The sequence below is a fragment of the Mchenga conophoros genome, linkage group LG19 (genome assembly GCF_057382185.1).
Source record: "Mchenga conophoros isolate Kocher_MC1m ecotype Shallow Benthic linkage group LG19, M_conophoros_male_GT1.1, whole genome shotgun sequence".
Taxonomy (NCBI): Eukaryota; Metazoa; Chordata; class Actinopteri; order Cichliformes; family Cichlidae; genus Mchenga; species Mchenga conophoros.
Window position 1 is genome coordinate 8926061 of NC_140544.1, and position 21632 is coordinate 8947692.

General features: G+C 45.0%; 2 protein-coding genes across 7 annotated transcripts in view; one reads left to right on the top strand and one right to left on the bottom strand.

The window, feature by feature from the left end:
- The window catches only part of LOC146551686 (histamine H2 receptor), a 77462-nt gene that overhangs the window by 7275 nt on the left and 48555 nt on the right, over positions 1–21632 (bottom strand). The gene's annotated exons all lie outside the window — the stretch shown is intronic.
- On the top strand, positions 7182–20177 carry tyro3 (TYRO3 protein tyrosine kinase). Of its 6 annotated transcripts, none has more exons than XM_085258041.1 (19): positions 7182–7435; positions 8770–8956; positions 9481–9581; positions 9659–9829; positions 12634–12720; positions 12812–12927; positions 13002–13191; positions 13629–13771; positions 13851–13989; positions 14079–14202; positions 14422–14522; positions 14628–14723; positions 15164–15244; positions 15327–15419; positions 15499–15620; positions 15698–15807; positions 16072–16231; positions 18511–18647; positions 18782–20177. In XM_085258041.1, exons 1-19 carry the CDS (start codon positions 7372–7374, stop codon positions 19203–19205), a joined length of 2646 nt encoding a protein of 881 aa, XP_085114167.1. In that variant the 5' UTR covers positions 7182–7371; the 3' UTR covers positions 19206–20177. The 6 variants fall into 6 exon arrangements, with proteins under 6 accessions (XP_085114167.1, XP_085114169.1, XP_085114171.1 ...); XM_085258043.1 differs by having other exon boundaries at positions 14422–14516; XM_085258045.1 differs by having other exon boundaries at positions 13002–13182.

Consider the following 21632-nt stretch of genomic DNA (forward strand, 5'->3'; position numbering starts at 1 on the left):
CGTCATGTTGTCGTTGTTATCGGCAACGACAACAAATGCGGCCTCCGGAGGATGCAGCCTTGGAATTGGGACACAGCCACTGTCTGGGTCTGAGCTTCCTTTACTCAGGAGAGGAGACACAGCAGCATCCTTCTTGAAAGGAGGGGAGAGGTAAGTATAGTAAATTTGTGGTCCTCCTACCTAAACGTGGGACACACATACATACACAGAGGTCTGCTGCTGTGTTTCATAACTGAATCTGACTTCAGATCAGCGGAAAGATGAACAAATGTTTAAAATAAAATCTAAATAAAAAGTTTTTTTATTATTTGTGAAAATGAAACTTAAACTTTGATAATTGTTTACTACCGTTTTTATTCCAAAGTATCCGAGTACTCTTAATCAGGAGGCAGAGGATGAAACTACCTGAACTATGAATCCCACCAGCAGGTGGCGGTCATGCGCAGTGAGTAGACACACAATCCACGTGTCAGTCCAAACGAAACGGCATGAGACTGGAATCACATTTATCCAGTGATGGGATACGTTTGACGTTTAGCGTGTTTGGGGTGTGTAGTTAGTGTGTAGTGTTGTGGATAGTTTTGTGTTGTGTGTCAGAACAATGAGGCGACTGTTGTCTCCAGGTAGAAACAGGAGTGATACACCTGCTGCTGTCAGACCTGCAGGTATCAGGCTGTGATGTTCTCCTTTGGAGTGGCACAAATAATTTGTCTTATTAAATGCAGAACAGCTGATTGTTCTGTAAACAGTTTCAAGTGGTTATAAAAAAAGGGTAAAAGGTAAATTGCTGCAAATAACTTTGTTTGCAAAACTTGTGCATATGATTTTAAAACTGACAAATATTTGCATTTAAAGTTATGAAATATGATTCAACGAACTCTCAGATTTTATGTTTTTTGTCTGATTCTAGATCAATGTTGTTAATACAGTTTGTCAAAATGAAAACATGACTGTAAATTCAGACATGTGAGGTTGTGCTGAAAAGGATGAGACCAAACACGGCAAATAAACAGTTTTTAAAGGTGAAATGTGGAGGAAACATCAAAGTGGTTAAAATGGCCAATTATACCCTGGACCTCAGAGGGTTAAACGTTTATTTTAAGTAACACAATAGTTACTTTTCAAGTAATTAATTACTTTTAGAATCTTGTAACTCAGTTACTAACTCAGTTACTTTTTTGAAGAAGTAACTAGTAACTATAACATATGGAGCGCCAGGACTGCCATAATGAATTAATTAAATACACCATTAAATAATTAATTAAATGTGGCAATAATTAATTAAAATTGGAATTAATTAATTAAATAGTTATGATACATGTAATTAATTAATTATTGACACATTTAATTAATTATTGACACATTTAATTAATTATTTAATGATATATTTATTTATTTCATTTTGGCAGTCCTGACGCCTGGCTCTCATCATGAAATAATTTTATCTGTCAGCCTCACCCATCAAACTCAGGGGGCGGGGTTAACGCTGATCGAGTCAAAACCATTGCTTTGGCCTGGTGGCCATTGTTTCTAGCACACAACAACCGGCATGTGGAAGCTAACAGAACTGAACTTTGAAAAACCCTGTTTGTGTGTCACCAAATACCGTTTTAATATTTTTTTAGCCGAGAACGTAGTGGTTTAATCTTCATGTGTCGGTTTGTCAAGATACAGCCTCTTTGCAAAAGTGCTTCGATGATTTCGGAGATGTCTGCCCAGTCTCACGGCAAAGCGTGGGATAGACCCGTTGCCTCGCAAGCAATCCCACCGACAAAGCGCAGGCCCCGGTACACAGCTGTAGTAACCCCCGCTGACTTCTTTTACTGAGGTTATATTTATCAGTGTTTTATTTCCTGAAGTTCTTATGTGTCCTACGTGTTTCAGCCGCCAATTCTGAATTATAACTAACATTAAAAACATGTTTAAGGAGGAGAGAGAGAGCAAATAAATCTGTTTAACATCTGATCTTTGGGTTTTTGTTCAGTAATCAGCGTGACCTGTGTATAAACACATAAAAGAGATAACGTTGGTGTTTCTGTCATGTAGTAACTGCTGGCTTTAACTGTACAAAGGTTGTTCGACACTATGAAACACATACAGACTTCATGATGTTCGGCTAATATTTTTATTGTGAATATTAATCATGCTGACCTCGCTCTGTACACCACGCAGCGAGGTCAGCATATCCACGATATCCTCAGCTCCATGAGTTAACACAAAGTTTCCCAGCTGACTATCTAACTGCCAACTATTCCAAAGACGTGAAAATATACAGCATAAAGAAAAGTGTAAGAGACTCAGCAGCAGATTAGAATAACAGTTATACATTTAATAAATCACCAAATGAATCCAAGAAATGAGCAAACCTGTTCCGACAATTTGAGTTTGTATTCCCTCAGCTGCAGACTCGCTGCTGTTTAAATGTTTGAAAAGGAAGATTAGATATAAAAAACGTCAAACATAGACTCAGTCTGCCTTCACATTTGATATGAGGCCAGCACGTATAGTGGCTGTGTCCTGTTTTAAGATCATACATGTAAAATTGTCGTCTGACCTCCATCGATCCAGCCGCTCAGAGTCCGTGGTTACCATGGTTTCTGCATAAGCAGCTATAATGTTAACAGCTGGCACTGAGGAAACCTCCCGGCAGCATGGGTGTTTATGTTTTTCATCGCAAAAGAACTGTCTGAATGGTTAACTGAAGTTAACTTGGATAAATTATAGTTAAGGAGTATCACAGATAACACCTACGTGAGCTGTGCGACTGTTCACCACTACACTGAAATCAGCAGGCTGTTACTGAAATACACGTGCTATATCATAAACTATGATATAAACAGGGAGGTCCTATTAACATGTTTAGTTTTAAAGGACACCTTCCTGCCTTTAGTCTCCTTCATGAGCAGTATTAGTTTTCTTCTAACATCCAGAAGTCTGCACAATGTGTTTCATAGTTTGTAACAAGCCTTTGACAGGTAAACATAACATGACCGAAAAAGCAAAAAAAAAAAAAAAGAGAGAGAGAGAGAGAGAGAGAGAGAGAGAGAGAGTATTGACATAAGAAGAGAAAATGCTCTCAATTATGGAGACAGGCAAATGGTTCATTTATGTTTGATGTGTGTTTATTCCTCCCTAAATATCGTCGGTGAAGTTCGCCATGCACGTCAGATTTTCCTGCGCATTTTTATACGTCTGCCAACAGAGAGAGAGAAAAAAATCACATTCTAACAGACAGCTGGTGCTTAGAATACAGTTGAATAACTATTAAAAAACAGATGATATTTAGATGATAGTTCAGTCTAACACATGTGCCAGTGAACCATTAAACGTCTGTGAAACTATGCAGTTATGAAACGTAACTTTAACCTCAGCCAAACCGATTTGCTCAGTTGTAAATAAAACAGCGAAGTAAACGTGACCCGACAGACAGAACCTGAGTGAATGAAGTCCAGCGTTTAACCACTGAGAGCTAAAACTCAGCTGAGGTTTGAAAGCTGTGTGCTGGTGATTGGACATCAGCCGCTGATGAAGCTGGTTCGCCTATAAAGTGCTCTGTAAGGAAACAAGCTCCAGCAGCTCTGCGCTCGGGGAAAACACTATATTTACTTATCTTGTGCAGAAAAATGCGCTGACATTGCGTTATATCGAGCACCGGCTGCCCAGTTAAACTGTGACTATCACCAGGTAACTAGGCGTGTTTCTTGAATTAGCAGCAGGTGTTAAACAGCTGACAGATGAGGAGGATGCAGCATGCAGGTAAACTGAGGGTCTGTTGAGCTGATCGCTGGTTTCGTGAGAAAAATGTCAGCTCGTTCTTTATGTTACAGAAGCACAGAGACACAAGACCAGGCAGAAAGAGACGATCGTTCGGTGAAAATGAGAATCTGCGAATGCAACATGTGGAACACGGAGAGTGGAATATGTAAACAAACCAGTTAACGTAACCCCCTGGGTGCACTCTGCATGCTAATTGTTAGCAGAGCTAGTGAAATCTCTGAAAACATCTGAGCACTTTTGCAAACATGTTCTATGTTGACAACCTGACCAGACATACGTCGCGACATTCGCGGCTAAAACACTGTTAAAAGTGTAGCTGGTGACAGAAAAACGGGGTATTTTAAAACTACACCACCACCATTGCTGCGTGTGATTTGATCTGCATTCTGGGATACCTGGCTGCCCCAAGTCTACACAAGCAATCGATTATCTAGGATCGACCTGTTTTGACTTACTTTGCACGGCAACCAATCAAATGTTAGAGAAGCTGCATGGGCAGCGTTAACCCCGCCCCCTGAGTTTGATGGGTGAGGCTGACAGATAAAATTATTTCATGATGAGAGCCAGGCGCCAGGACTGCCAAAATGAAATAAATAAATATATCATTAAATAATTAATTAAATGTGTCAATAATTAATTAAATGTGTCAACAATTAATTAAAATGTGAAATACATAAATAATTAATTAAATGTGTCAATAATTAATTAATTACATGTGTTATAACTATTTATTTAATTAATTAATTCCAATTTTAATTAATTATTGACACATTAAATTAATTATTTAATGGTTTATTTAATTAATTCATTATGGCAGTCCTGGCGCTCCATAGGAACAGACCAAGTCTGGGGTTCGCAAACCAGATGAAAACAGAAACGTCCACAAACATTAAACCACAATACAACACATGAAACACATATTTATATTTGTCCTATAACTAATTCAATAACACATAGATGTCAACCACACTATTTAAAGTAAAACTCTCCCCTAACTCACACTTTGGTTCGCTCCAGGAGCTCACGAGCAGGTGATTGGGCTGCAAAGGAAAACACCAGGGAGGCGAGTACTGTTAGCACACTGCTCTTAAAACACAAAGAATTTTGGTTACAGACCAATGATAGAACTCAGGTTCTTCTTCCTGACACAAGTATGATGTCCACTCACTCTGTGTATTCACTTAGGCTACGTTCACTCTGCAGGTCTTAATGCTCAATTCCGATTTTTGGATCAAATCCGATTTTTTTTTTTTTGTCTGCTCGTTCACACTACAAAAAAATGCGACAGCAAATGCGCTCTAGTGTGAACGCTCAAAGCGGCCCGCATGCGCAAAACAAGACGTCACACACAGCGCGCTCTGTTTAGACCCAGAGCAACAGTATGTTTGCTGATGGCCTTAATATAAAGACTTCGGACTTTACGTTTCCCAATTTTTGCTTTAAGGTATAAAGTTATTTTGTTATCTACATACGTCCTAATAATGATCCTTATTGCTGTTTTAGAGGAGCGGTGCTTCAAAGGATAGCTGCAGATTTCTGTCTGAATCTGCAGGTTATACAGTACAAATAAAATGTTCACGTTTCCCCAACGTTGTCTTCCCAACAGTTTCACTGACATCTACACTGGATGGCCAGGAAGCGTTCGCGATGTCTTCTCGGCGCTGATAATCGGCGTCTGTCTTGTGTCAGTGACGTAAAAGACGGATTTAATGCGACATGACCATCAAACAGCAGCCGCTTTATAAAACATCAGATATGTATCGGATTCAGGACCACATACGAAAGTGACCCAGATCGGATTTGAAAATATCGGATTTGTGCCGTTCACACTGTCACACCATGATCGGATATGGGTCGCAGAGGGTCACAAAAGTCGGATTGGATGCGCTTTCGCCTGCAGTGTGAACGTAGCCATAGATACCAGCTAATGTCCTAATAAAGAATCACTACCACAAATGTGTTTCTTTTTTTATTTAGTTGTTAAAATATCAATCACTCAAATGAATACAAATACAGGTGCGTGATGGAACCCCTGGCCTCCGTTACACACCTGTATCATCTGAGCTTGTATATGAGGAGCAGGATTTTAAACTCAGGATTTAACAGGGAGCCTCAGTAAATCAGTAACAGTCATCCCAGCAACACTTCTCACCCTCCACTGAGGACAACTGCTTATCCAGACTCGTTACTTCCCCCAGGGAGCAACTGCATTAAAGAAAAGTAAGTCATTATATTACTTTGGTGCTACCGTGTCCATCTCTTCACGTCCACACTCCTACAGCTGCTCCACTATCGCCCTGCCCCTGCACACCACCAAAAACCAGCTGAGTACGTACAGATAACTGAAGAGCCTGTAACTGTAATGTGATTACCTAATCCATGCAGTAATCACATTACTGTTTTCAGTAATGTGATTACTGTGATGTGTTCTGTTCCAACACTGTATGAGTAATGAAATTAAATTAAATGAATGTGAAACTGAAGTCACTATTTTTTTTAACAGGAGAATAAAATTTGGATGAAAAAGTAAAACTAATGAAACTAAATGGAAATAAAATTAGTAAAATTAAAAGTGACATGAAAACTTTTCCAAAGGAAATTGAAATAATTTAGCAACTATGATGTCAAAGAAAACGGTAAAAAAAAAAAAACCTGAAGCAAAAATATTGCAATGAACTGTCAAAATCAATCGACTGAAACACACTGATCATTGATTAAAGCCGTTATTCCAAAGTATCCGAGTACTCCGCATCAGGCGGAAACTACCTGAACTCTGATGTCACACCAGCAGGTGGCGGTCATGCGCAGTAAAAAAACAAAACCCCACACACACCACCGGTATCATCTGTGAAACAACTGAAAGTCAGCTGCACTTCCGGTTTGAATCCCACTGATATGATTAAATATAATGACGCCCATACATATTTACTAGAAAAGAAATAAAGAAAACAACAACGAAACAAATGGAAAAATGTGTCATAATAAAAATGTTAAAAGAAATATAAGAAAACATGGAATGGGCTGAAACAAAGTAAAACAAAAATTATTTATAGATTAAAAGCAGAAAATATGAACCAAACTGAAGAAAAAGTAATTCTGGTGTTTTTAAATAACATCTGTAAGAATAATGCAAAAAAAGGTGTGTTTAACAGAGTTATTGTAGTGCCTAATTAGTTTTTATTCCGTTTTGACTCAGTTTTCAGTCACTTTTAATTTTAGTTCATTTTTATTTAATCATAATAACACTGCTATTTAATGAAACTGATTATTTATTTTAGTTAATTAGAATGTGTTTTTATTTTCATATTTAGTTTTATTTAACTATAATAACCCTGCTATTTAATGATAATGAAATTTTAGTTTAGCGTGTAACTTTTATTGTGAAGGCGCATCCGGCCCGCGCGACCTCGCGCTGGGTAAATTGGCGGGTCGGAGTTTGTGGGAAAACAAACGGAGGAGAAGTTTTCCCGGAGTGTCGAGCTATTCTCCTTTGTTTTCATGATCTTCATCAGTCACTCCTCCTCCTCTTGGTCCGCTGGGCAGTGAGGCTCCCGTGACGGACAGACCGAGCCGGAGGAAGAGGAGGATGCGGAGATGAAGCTGCTGCTGTGGATCGTCGTGTTATCCCTGCGGAGCCCCGCGGGGAGCTGTGGGAGCGGTGAGTGTCCCGGGGGTCGTGGGCAGTTAGCACAGGAGCTAATGCGACCGCTTTACATCCGCCGAACTCCGCCCGAAAATTGTCAGATTTAAAGATTTTACCGCCTGTCAGACACTCACAGGGTTAGGCTCACCTGACGCTCCGAGGTGATGGAGCCTCTCAGTAAATCGGCAACGCGAGTCACACCAAGCAGCGTTTATCTGAAGCTGGTTCGCTTTTTTTCTAACGTACAGACCCCTGCTCTGACCCGAACCCGTGACAACTTCACATTTTAACCGAGTTCTTTCTGGTTTGTTGCGTTCGCGACGATTTACCTTCAGGCTCGTGACAAACTAAAGAGGTCATGCCATGAAGTCATTTACAGCACGTGGAGCAGCTCGCAGACACATTATATCGGGCAGTTCTTAAATGGAGTTTGGTGTGGGGACTCGTAAACAGAGGTCAGGGGGCAAAGTGCAGCTTTCCGGGCTGATACTGAAGCCGTGGGCTTCGGGAAGCTTTTATGGTCCCCGAGTCATGATGTGAAGCTGTCAGTCATTTTATTCAGGACCCACGTCACTGCGGGTGTGTTGCAACTCACCTGTAAACATGCGCGCGCACACACTGCAGAATAACCAGAGTTCCTCAGGTTAAATCATCAGACTTCTCAGCACAGCTCTGAGTTCATGTCCTCAGGTTTCAAGTAAAAAATAATCTAAACTCTTTTATTGATATCACGTCTAAATCCCGAAGTTTCAGGTTCACATGAACACCTGTAGCGCCTCACCTGTTTGTGTGTCAGACTGAACCACAGAGTTAGTCTGCTCACAGGGGCGGAGCATTGATTAGTATTGGTTATTGGTATTTTTACTGATGCTTCGCCCAGTGCACCATTACGTCATCCTTCCAGGAAGTGATGACTGCTGCCTTGTGATGTCATCAGCGCATAGAAAGGCTTTCACCTGGCTGCTCTCTGATTGGATCTGATGTTTGATTGGGTTTCAGTCAGACTTTCAAAATAAAAGCAGTTGAACTGTTTGAGCTCCTGTATTTTCATGAACCCTTTAAATGTTCAGATTATTGATCAGTGATCGGGGAGAGACTGAAGGAAGATAAAATAATAGATTCTCAGGCAGCTTCTGAATGAAGTTCTTATGGAGGACGTCAGTGATGATGAGGCTGTTCCAGAAAGTTCAGAGAAGTGTGTTAAGTTTGAGATGAAACACTGCTGCGTGGAAAACACACACACACACAGATCTGCTGATGAAAACGTGTTAAACTTTCAGTATGACAAAAGAAATGATTCAGACTGAAGAGCTTGGGTGAATGGATCAAGCCGACTCCTCCTACTCCAGCAGGTGTGGTGTTCACAAAGCATCCGTCCAATCAGACGGTGTCTCAGGGGAACGAGGTGCGGCTGGGCTGTGCAGTAGAAGGCGTGACGGAGCCGGAGATCACCTGGATGAAGGATGGCGAGAAGCTGTACAGCACAGATCAGGTGTTCCTCACACTGGGAGAGCAGCACTGGGAGACATCACACAGGTGCAGAACACTCAGTCGATCAATGTTTTTCTACTAACGTTTCGTTTGATTTCCTGAAAGTGCTTTTCAGACTGGGGGGCGGGGCTGCCAGAGTGCTGTGATGTCATCGTACTGTCAAACCACGTTTGTCTCTTCGTTTAATTATCAGCCAGCGGCGCTCACTCCGCGGCTGCTTCCTGCTGACTCAGCCGGAGGTTATTCCTTCAGTGTGAAGCATCACAGTCTCCCTTCTAAAAGGGAAGAAACACAATATTAAAGTTTTTAGGCTAAATCCACTGTAAGAAAGCAGCTGGAGTTCCACAGGGTTCTGTACTGGGTTCTTTAGTCCTGATGCCTCTGGACCTTGTTAAGGTTCAAAATATTGGGGATGGACACCAGAGGAAAAACCCACAATCTGCTACGTGAGGTGCAGATGTTTGAAGCAGAGCCCTCAGCTCGTGGATCCAAAGCTCTCATGAACCTTGCTCTGTGCTGGGCCGGTGCTGTGTGACTGTTATTGGGTCTGATGTTGTGGTCTGTTTCAGTGTGAAGTCGGTCCAGCAGCAGGATGCGGGTCAGTACTGGTGTGAGGTGGAGTTCCACGGCCTGACCTTCTCCTCTGAGCGAGCCTGGATTACAGTGGAAGGTGAGGACCCTGAACATGGTCGCCTCCTCCTCACGTTTCCCATCATGCTCCAGGTTCACCTCCTCTTCTTCCTGCAGGAGTTCCTCACTTCACCCAGGAGCCTCAGGATGTGGCGATGTTCGCCGGCACACCCTTCAACCTGACCTGTGCCGCCATCGGCCCCCCCGAGCCCGTGGAGGTGCTGTGGTGGCTGGGGGGAGTCCAGGAGGGGGAGCCCAGACCCTCACCTTCCATCCTTCACGTCCCAGGTCAGAGAAAAATGACATCCAGGTGCATCATGGGAAAGGTCCTCAAGTATCAACCAGCCTGTGGGAGGAGCTACAGTGTGCCATTTAAATTCAGAAACGTTATTACTGAAATGATAAAACACACACCTGTTTGATAAATGAGTCAGACACAGCTTTATGACCCCATTATTCAGCAGTTAACGACACGCCAATGCGCGCACACACACACACACACACACACAAGCTGGATTTAATCCACAGGTCGGTTTAACTGGAGCCAGATCACGCCGTGTTTCTCCAGATTAAAGTTCTCCCACACAGCCTCAGCTGATTCATACCTAAAATATCTCTGATATTCAGAGTGTGTGGTGTGTGTGTGTGTGTGTGTGTGTGGGGGGGGGGGGGGGGGGGTGTTTGCAGTGGGAGAAACGTCATCAGCTGACCTCTTCAGTTTACAAACAGCACATGTGCAGTGATTCAGGCTACGTCCACACTGGCCCGGATGGATTTGAAAATGGCATTTTTGTCTGAAAGCGCTCCGCCTCCACACTATCAGTCGTTTTCACAGAGTTGTGCGTCCACATTGAAACGGTCGAAAATGCCTACGTTCCAGTCCTGCGCATGCGTGAAACGCAAGAAGACTCGACCTGCCTCATTTCTCTCTGCCGCCTATTTACTTTCCGGCTCTTTTGAAGTGTCGCGGCAAAATGTCGAGGAAAAGCAGCGAGTTTGTTAAATGGACTCGCAATGAGGTGGAGTCGTTGCTGCGAGTAACACAAAGGTACAAAGTTGCAAAAGCGAGTGAAAAGAATGTGAAGAACAGCTCTCTGGAGCACGTGCAGACTGATGTTCATCTTTAACAGGGCTGTCAGAGCAGCTGCTGTATAACGCCATCTTAGTTTAATTGGTCACATGACTGCATCACATGACTAACGTGTCATTGTTTTCAAAAAGTCTCAGTTTTCCACACTGTGACACGAAAGCACCGTTTTCAAAATGCTGCGTTGTCCTTGAGCCAAAACGCCGTCTCAGTGTGGACAGGAGGCCAAAACTGAGAGAAAATGATGCGTTTTCAAACGAAAACGTGTTAGTGTGGACGTAGCCTGATACTCGCACCACTGACTCACGATAGGCTGGGACAGACCTTCCCAAAGTGTGGGGCCCGCCCCCTAGGGGGGCGCAGAGCCATTGCAAGGGGGGGCGCGGCATGAAAAGGGAAAAAAAACACAACACAACGCTTGGACACTGCTAGCACGGGACGCCCACACAAACGCAAAGCAGGAGATGAAGCATCGCTGAATATGTTTCCAAACCAACTTCATTCTAAGCCAAAGACTAGAAAATATGGTGAAGCAAATCTGCCCTTTGGCTTCACCTGCACAGGTGCTGAGGTAGGTCTCCCTGCATTATTGGTTTTCCCTGCATCGGGAGCAGCGCTGGGCTGTTCAAATCACAGACAAACAGGATCCCACATTCTTGATTTTTAGTTCACAAACACTTCTTGTAATGACTAACTACTCCTGACATTTTGGAGATGTTAGCTCTTTACACAGTAAAGTTACAGCAGGTTACAAATAACATCAGGCTGATCCTGCCACAATTTGTTCCCCCGGTTCAAATCATGGACTAACAGGATCCCACAGCTGTTATTTTTTTGAACACATTTTGCACAGAGAGGCATTTTTGGAAAATGTATTGATGCAATGTTGAATATTATTACACAGGAAAAAACAACTACATGTAAAATAATCACACCGTGACGCCTCTGCCTTTGTGAATGGAGGGACAGTAACTGTGTGTGTATGTAAGCTGTAAAACCTGCAGACAGAGACAAAATACTGTTTATCTGCTATTCTGCAATTCCTCTCATGTAAGCAATAATGTGGTGCACAGCTGACGTGAAAAAAGGCACATACCTTTGACGTTGTGTGACGAACTCTGTATTCCTCGTCCACACGGAAACGCAAAAAATGAGTTTTAAAAAAAAATGTGCGCGAGCGAGGGGGGGCGCGAACATTTTTCTGTAAAACAAAGGGGGGCCCAGCGAAAAAGTTTGGGAACCACTGGGCTGGGAGGTCAGTTTATGATCACTGATATGCAAACTGATTTATCACTGATCAGTGTCCATGAGTCCCATTCACAGAGAGTTGAATGGCTGCAATCACAGCATGTAAGATGGTGACAGATGGAGCCTTAGGCCCCTCCTCCATTCAGAGATAGTCTTTCCCTTTTCACGTAAATGGCCTCCTTGACTCCGCCCTCAAACCAGCGTTCCTCTCTGTCCAGGATGTTACATCCTCATCACTGAAAGAGTGTCCACTGGCCTGTAGGTGTGAACAGACTGCAAAGTCCTGGCCTGATGAGGTGGCTCTTCTGTGTTGGTCCATCCTCTTCACCAGAGGTTGTTTGGTTTCCCCGATGTATAAATCCTGCCAATCCTCCTGCACTTAACTGCGTACACTATGTTACTCTGTGTCGGGGGACCCGATCCTTGGGGTGGACCAGTGTTTAGGATTTAAAATCCACAGAGATGCGGTGTTTAGAGAAAAAGTGTTTCAGCTGGCACGCACGGGATCACTGAGGGTTTTCAGGCAGGCAGCAGTTGTCCTTCTATCCTGGATAAACACATTTACTAAGGGCCTTCTGGATGTGCTGCTCTCCTGCTGTCAGCTCACGCCCAGTGTTCTCACACTCAGCTTCAGTGTAAATGGAAGCTTTACACACGCGCACACACAGTTTCTTGTGTCATCTGTGTTAAACTACATCACCCATAATGCGCCTGGAGCTCCTCTGTGTGTGCGATTAATGTGTGTGTGTGCGCGCAGGTGTGAACAGCAGCATCAAGTTTTACTGTGAAGCGAAGAATGCCAGGGGCGTCTCCGTGTCCAGAACTGGAACCGCTCACATCAAAGGTGAGGCCACACCCACACAGGTGTACGTTGAGCTGTGATTGCATGGCTATGTGTGGGCGTGGCTTGTAAACAGTGTGCCTTTGTGTCTCAGAGCTGCCAGAGGCTCCGGTCAGCCTGCAAATCGTTGGGATGGTGGATAACAACGTAACGTTGTCATGGAAACCGGGAGTCACTGGTCACTCTGAACTGTCCACCTGCATCGTCCAGGTAATGCACACCTTACCCTCATACCTCACCTGTAGGCCTCAAAAAGGTCCTCACTCCCCCCCCCTCTGAACCAGGTGTCGAGGCGCTCCACCCGCAGGTGGGACCTCCCACAGCGGGAGGTCCAGGTTCCTCCTCACCTCCACACTCTGACTGGTCTGAGGAGTCACGCCAACTACAGCACCAGGGTCTCCTGTGTGAACGAGGTGGGGGCGTCGCCCTTCTCACCCTGGCTGCACTTTCACACACCTGAAGCAGGTAAGACAGGTGCGCTGACCGTTACCTGCAGCAAACATGTGACCGTGTCATGTGACCAGCTGGTGTCTTACTACCTCACAGTTTAGTCAGTAAACACGAGCTACAGCTGTGTGTGTGTGTGTGTGTGTATTTGGGAAGATTCCAGTCCTCGGCGTACAATCAGCTTTTGTTTGTGTCCTAAATCCAGTGTGAGGCCTGCAGCAGGGCCAGCGGCGCCTCCTGCAGGCGGAGCTCACACTGGGCCCTTTGAGCCACAGTGACCCACATTCAGCTGCAGGCCTGAGCAGCTGAGCACAGAGACAAACACCCAGTAAAACACGGCAGGAGAATAGAAACCAATAGAATCGATAGAACCAGAGGAATCAGTTGATGTGCGGTCCGAGTTTTTGTTGGCTCGTATGTGCTTTTATGTACATGTGACTGTGAGTCTGTGTGTCCCGCCTCAGTGCCCTCCGCGGCCCCCAGGAATCTGACATTTGACCTCTCGGAGCAGCAGCTGTTTCTGAAGTGGGCGGAGCTTCAGGTGGACGAGCTGCAGGGTCGACTGTTGGCCTACAAGGTGCAGTGGACTGTGGGAGGAGAGGCTCAGGTGAGACAGTCGTACCTGTCTCTCCAATGTGATTGGAGGTAGAAGGTGACGGTGATGATGTCATTATCTCTGCCTGCAGGAGCCACTCCTCTTTAAGGAGAACTCCGCCCACCTCTCTGGAGGTGGTCGTTTCTTTAACGCGTCCTTCCAGGTGGCGGCCTGCACGGCGGTGGGCTGTGGGCCGTGGAGCTCCCCGGTGCTGCTGCTGCCCCCTTCAGGTACTCTCAGACATGACATCAGCTCTGATGTCACCGCGGGGTGTTTGAAGGACATTGATGGATTGATTGTTGCCTGGCTGCTCTCTCAGCGCAGGTCCGGGTCCCGCGGAGCCACATGTGGGTCGGTCTGCTGCTCGGCCTCCTGGTCGCCACCATCGTCGGGCTGCTGCTGGCTGTCGTCGCTCAGCGCCGCGGGAAGGAGATGCAGTTTGGGTACGAACGTGTTCACGCACACCACTGACCTTACTGCAGCACGCCTTCCTGCGTCCACAGACGCGCTGCAGCAGTTTATTTATCCACAGCTGAAAGTAGTCCCAAACAGACGCAACATGTGAACTTTTAAAGATGTTTCTGTACGTTTCCACGTGTGAACCAATGAGCTGCCAGCATCAGGCCTGTGGCTGTTTCTCTCATGTGTTTTCATGCTTCCAGCTCGGCCTTCAAGTCTCCGGGTGCAGAGACCTCAGTGTCCTTCACAGCAGCGCGGTCCTTCAACAGGAACGTGACGGACCTGCAGGAGTCCACCTGTGAGTGTGAGCACGCTCAGTGTGTTTGTTGATCGACACGATGTTGAGTCAAGTGACAGACGATGAACACGGGAATGTGTATCAGACCTCGTTGCCTGTGTCTCCCCCCAGTGGACGGTCTCTGCATCAACGACGAGCTGAAGAATAAACTGAAGGACGTTTTGATTTCTGAGCGGCGGCTGACGCTCGGACACATGCTGGGAAAAGGTATCGCTATGACAACAAATGAGACGTGTAAACAGGAACTGTCAGCAAACTCCTCACCTTCTCTTGTAATCAGAGCGACAAACACTAATTTATGAATTGATATGGGTTGTTTTGTTTTTTTTAAATGAAACTAAATCACATGATTCGCGCTGATGTCACCTGACCTTTTATATAGATGGGTGACAGTCAGGTGGTGGGAACACGACAGAAACACCTGTATAACCTCAGCTCTGTGTGTGTGTGTACAAAATACAACAGAGTGCTGAGTGTGAGGAAACTCCAAGAGTCAGGAGGTCACAAGCACACACACAAAATGTTTAAAAATATCAATATTCATTGAACGTGTCAGAAAATAATTTGTAGAATATGTTAAAACATAAATAAAAGTGCAATAAAATAACAAATGCAAACAGAAAATCACGGTGTGTTTACCTGTGCAGGTGAGTTCGGCTCAGTGCGTGAGGCCTTCCTGAAGACTGAGGACTCGTCTGTCCAGAAGGTGGCGGTCAAAGTACTGAAATGTGAGTTGTACTCTTCTTCTTCTTCTTCTCCTTCTTTAAGCAGCCGATGTGTTGAATAACCAGATCACGTGACTTCCTCCAGCTGACATCACCTCGTCAGGTGACATCGAGCAGTGTCTGAAGGAGGCGGCCTACATGAAGGACTTCCACCATCCCAACGTCATCCAGCTCATCGGTAACCCCGCCCACCACACAGTGGTTAACCGGAGGTCAAAGGTCAGGCAGCGTGATTAATGTGCCGATCTGTCCAATAGGAGTGAGCCTCCACCGGCGTCCCGGCCAGCGGCTGCCGATCCCGATGGTGGTTCTGCCGTTCATGAAGCACGGAGACCTGCACACCTTCCTGCTGCTGTCCAGGCTGGGAGACGAGCCGTTTGTAAGACACGCCCTGATCGATAGCTGATCAATAACCGCGCTATGCTTTGATCAATAACCAATGTGCCTCTGCATTAGGACCTGTCTCTGCACACGCTGGTCCGGTTCATGTTGGACATCTCGCAGGGAATGGAGTATCTGAGCAGCAAGAACATCATCCACAGAGACCTCGCCGCCAGAAACTGCATGTCAGTCCGCCAATCGCAGCCAACCAGTCGATCAATGATCTGATTCGCTTCAGATAGTCGTTGTTGTTGTGAGTTTAAATGAGGAGGAGGAGTGGCAGCAATCTTCCACTCCAGCCAAACGTTGAGAGTCTGCTGTTGCTGGTGCTCTGTCATGTGTGTCACATTCAGCGCGTCTACATGGAAGTGAAACTTTAAAGATGAAGGATAAAACTGAGTGTAGGGGGCGCTGTGCCGGCCTTAGCGAGCTCTGTGTGTGTGTTTCAGGCTGAACGAGGACATGACTGTGTGTGTGGCAGACTTCGGCCTCTCTAAGAAGATCTACAGTGGCGATTATTACCGTCAGGGCTCCGTCTCCAAACTGCCCGTCAAGTGGATCGCTCTGGAGAGTCTGGCTGACAACGTGTACACCACGCAGAGCGATGTGGTACGCACGCACACACCTGGGACACACAGACGTCTGTGACGTAGCTGTCCCAGATTACAGATCCTGATTCAGAGCAGAGGACATTTCAGGCTCTTTTCTTTTTTAGTTTCTGCTGATAGTCACGTTCAGACAGCCTGAAAACGATGCCTGGCGGCAGCTCGACACTGTGATTCATAAAAATCCATCCTGACAGATCCATGAGCTGACATGTCTCAGCACTTATTGTAAGTTTGCTGATCAAGCAGAAGGCGAGTGCTGATGCGAGCACGCAGGGACGCTTTGTTCTCTGCAAATGGTAAAAATGGTAAATGGCCTGCATTTGTATAGCGCTTTTCTAGTCCTTAAGGACCCCAAAGCGCTTTACACTACATTCAGTCATTCACCCATTCACACACACATTCACACACTGGCGATAGCAAGCTACATTGTAGCCACAGCTGCCCTGGGGCGCACTGACAGAGGCGAGGCTGCCGGACACTGGTGCCACCGGGCCCTCTGACCACCACCAGTAGGCAAACACGGGGTTAGTATCTTGCCCAAGGATATTTGGCATGCAGCTAGGAGGCAGCCTGAGATCAAACCACCGACCTTCAGATTAGTGGCTGACCTGCTCTGCCACCTGAGCTACAGCCACCCCACTGTAAAGACGATATGACCTGAGAGGAGGTGCCGCTGAGTTTGTGGCATCAGTGAACCTGCAGCAGCTTAACGCTGAGACGGGTTTAAACTAGAGATGGACCGATCCGATGTTACGTATCGGTCCGATACTGACGTAAATTACTGGATCGGATATCGGAGAGAAATAAAAAATGTAATCCGATCCGTTAAATATCAAAAAAGCACCTCACAAAACTTGCAACATGGCGTAACTCAGCACGTCGCAGCAGTGTGCTCACGTGATAGAGCAGCTGTGTGTATTTGTAGCCTCAAACCAGCATTTCATCTCCGAGGAACTTTTCCCAGAGAGAAGTAAAGCAAGTGTGTAAGTTCATCTCTGAATGTTTGTAAAGCATTCCAGCCTTAAGCTTAACAACCGATATATGGAGCGACTGCCTCTCCCTCTCCTGTTGCTACTTCAATCATGAAACTGATCAATGATCAGCTGATCGGCTTTTCTGTCGTGACTCCGTCTCTCTGGTTTGTTTTTGGCCCACTTTGCACCAGACAGAGGAAACCAGCGGCTGAACAACAGCAGCACGTTTAAGCTTGATCAGCTGTTGTTAGAATTTATTTAATATTACTTTCTACTCGAGGATCTTTTTCTACGTAGCTGACGGCTGGTAACTGTGCAGGGGCGGATCTAGCAAAGTTTAGCCAGGGGGGCCGATAGGGCATTAACAGGGAAAAGGGGGCACAAAGAAATACTTTTCTTTCTTGTTCTCATTTAAAATGTCTAGCTTTTAATAAATAATTATCTGAATCTTACACCCAAAGTTTTAATCTGATGTAAAATATATATAAGTCAATTACTGTATATAGTAACTGTTAAGTCTAATATACCCTAGTAAGCTATAGTACTTTTTCCTTTGGGAAGGTACCATCTGTGCAGTCTGCAGTTCTGTTGTAGAAAGATGTTGAATCTATTTAATTATTCTTGAAAAATAATTTATTTCTGTGCATTTTTTTTTCACACTGCATCAAATTAGAGTTGATTATGTCGATTAAGCATCAGGAGGTGGAGGGTGGTTCCCTATTTTTTTTGCTGGGAGTTTGCAGCCCTATTAGTTAGGTTGCTTAATATTTCTGCTAAGTACTCTTTAAAATACCAGAATAGGGAGGATGGAGCAGGTTTAAGTTTATTAGATTGATCAGTTTTGCTGAACTTTGAAATATTTTGGGTGCTGTGTGTTTTTTACAGAACAGAATAACAGAATAGCTTTAGTGTTGTTGTTTATTTAAACCTGAGTATGAACTTATACAAAATGCAGCAAGATATTAAGAAAACAGTTTGATTAAAAAACACTATATCGGATTTATATCAGTATCGGACATAAAAAAGTGGTATCGTGCCATCTCTAGTTTAAACACACCTGTGCAGGTGGTTTCTGCTGTCACCTCATCACAGCTGTAGTGCTCGTTACTGCCATCTGCTGATGAGGAGTGAAGCTGTGACATAAACACTACCTTACGTCAGCAGACCAGCTCTTTGTCACATGATTAGATTGTCATGGAAACAAACTAAAGGAACATGTTAGGAGTAAAATAATGACTTTAAAAGTTTCAGGTGTGTGCACTCAGCGAATGATGACCTTCTGTGTGTGTGTGTGTGTGTGTGTCAGTGGGCGTTTGGCGTGACGATGTGGGAGATCATGACTCGCGGTCAGACTCCGTATCCTGGCGTGGAAAATTCGGAGATCTACGAGTTCCTGATCAAAGGAGAACGTCTGAAGAAGCCGGCCGACTGCAGAGACGACATGTGAGTGTGTACACAACGACACAAACAACATACTGAAGAAACAACAACACAGAGAACGAAACCCCTTTCAAAATAAAGCTGATCACGTCAGCTGTGTGCACTCTTTAACCTCTTTCTTCTTCTGTGGTTGTCAGATATGAGATCATGCACAGCTGCTGGAGTCCTGTCCCTAAATGTCGGCCCAGCTTCCAGCAGCTGGTCGGCCAGCTGGAGGCGCTGTGGGTCAGCCTGTTGCCCGCCTCCCCTCAGAAGGAGCCGTTATTCTACGTCAACCTGGAGGGCGACAATGGCGAGCATGGGGAAGGAGCCCGGGCCCAAGGGCCTGAGGAGGCGGCGGCGGCTTCAAACTGGGGCGTCCCATGGCAGCGGCAGGTGGAGCATGAGGAGAAAGACTGGCTGATTGGGTCTGGGGCGGCGTTTGCCATCGGTGGTGACTACAGGTACATCACCGGCCCCTGTGGAGTCTCCGAGGAGGAGGCAGGGGGAAGGTGGCCCACAGACACGTTACAGGAGGAGGCGAGGGACGAAGATGACGACGACGTTGTCATCAACGTGTGACACAGACTGGCCAATCTCAGCGCTCCTCCGTCAGCTGATCAGACTCACTTTAAGGCACGGAGCAGCGGGCGGGTGGAGACGCACTGAGGGACAATCACGACCACTCCTCCCACTACGTTTCAGAACAAAGAGTCAAAGGATCCATTAAGGAGTCGATCAGCAGGTGAATCGGTAACGGAGGGAGATGCTGTTAGTCACCGAGAGGAAACAGAAGGGGGCGCCGAAACGCCTCACATTCATTTCATTAATAAACGTTTTATTTTCAGATCAGTAAATCAATAATTCACGTTTTATTGATCGATCAGCAGCCGCTTCTTTGTTCGATGATTAATCACTTGCTGTTAATTAATCGATTAATCAGCCTGGATATTTTCTTTGCAGCTTGTGTTTTAGAGGACATTACCATTTAGGTCTGGAGCTGTGCTTTTATTTTGAAAGACTGGGGGTTTCCTGAACACACCTGTGACCCTTACATGGGCCGGGAACCTCCAGTTGGACAACCCTGCACTGAACCTGTATTAACAGGGAAACATTTCAGGTTTGACCTTCCTGCTGAAGCTCCTCTCACAAAGCATTTTTCTGAAGCGCTTTGATTTTAGTTTATGATGTGTTGAGAAATTATGGGATGTGTGAAAGCTGCTGGACGTGTCCTGTGAGGCCTCTGTGACCTACATGTGCCTTCTATTGGTTTCTTCTTCACGGTGTGTCCCACCCTCTGTCAGTGTCTCTCTGCTGCCCCCGGTGGTGGCTGTTGCTGTAACAGTGAAGCTGTGTTTTGTTATTACTGAATTAACTTGAAGTTTTAATGGTGACAGACTTAACTGATTTATTGATTTGTTGATCCTGGTTTGCGTTCGTGTCTGCAGTGTCTTGTGTTGCTATGACGACACTCTTACCTCTGTGTGTGATGTCTCACTGACTTCAGGTCTGTAAGAAAGTGATAATTAAATAAAGTGTTTCCTGTTTTCTGCGCTTTGTCTTCTGATCTGAGGTCAGATTGAAAACAGCCGTGGTCAGTAAAAATCAGCGTCCAGCTCTGTGAAATCATTTCAGTTTCATCGTTTACGGCCCGTTTTCAAATTCAAAAATAATCAGACAAATATTTATCGACAGGTTTGCAGCTCTTCAAATAAAATGGATCAAAATAAAATCTTTACTAAGGAATAAATGTACTAAAATACGGGGTAAAGATCAAGTCAGGTATTTAAAATGTAAAACGAAAAAATGAGGTAAAAGAGACAGGAAGTGATGTCACACCACAGGGCGGGTTTGTTTCTTCCACATGATTCTTCGTACTTTATTTACCGCATGCCCATCAATAACAGCTGACAGTCATTTCACACCTCTAAACAGACTCGTATTCAGCCGTAACACCTCGAGCTGTGTCAGTGAGCCGGTGATGTCTTAACCTGAGTCTGTGGTCTCTGCTAGGGCTGTGCGATATGACCAAAATCTCATATCCCGATATAAGAATTATATCGTCCGATAACGATATAAATCACAAAAAATAAATTCAGTTCGACTTGCATGAAGTGTTTTCAGCTGGGCGTCGTGTACCTGGAGTCGGGCGTTTTAACAGATGCATGAAATGATACATTTTTAGACATAAGTTGTAACGACTGCCGTTTTCTTTGTATTTATTACACGGCGTGCTGCGGGGAAAAGCCTGTTCTAACGTTTGAGTCTTCCGTTTATTTTTTAGCACCTGGCGTCTTTTTTTTTACTTCTCATCCGTAAATAATCTGCTCTTTCACGTGATTCAGTTTATTTTGAAAAGTCTCAACAGGATCTTGAGCTTTATTGTGAAAGGTTTATGTGGAACATAAACAAGCGGACACGCGGTGGTTTTACCGCGTGTCCACCTGTGTCCGCTAATGACAACGCATAAAAACAGGCGCTTGTCCGTCCGTAGTGTGGTTATATTAAATATAAGAGAAAGAGAGAACTTTAAGAAATGAATATAGCCTCTACAGTGACCATCAAAACGATGAAAAAATATTGCCGTAAACAGTTTATTTTGCGACACCACGAAACAAACGATAGCGTAAAATGAAACGATAGACGTTCTTATATCGTCATCCGATATATATCGTTACATCGAACAGCCCTAGTCTCTGCCCCTCCCTGACTGCGGCTCTGCTGGCCAAAATCAGACTGTACATAAAGGATGGATGTAAAGGTAACACCTGCGTCCTGTTTAATCCGGGGCTGACTCTGAAGTCTGATTGGACAGAAGCCAGCTGATCTGTGAGCTCGCTGAAGTTTTTCCAGACGCGTTTTAGGACAGGAAGCGGTTAAGATGGTAACCTCTGACCTCACAGTTCAGCTCCATCATTCATTTACAGTCTGTGGTCTGAAGGACTGAGACTTGGTCCCTGGCGTTTATTCACTCCAGCAGGGGGCGCTCTGCTGCAGCGCCTGACATTT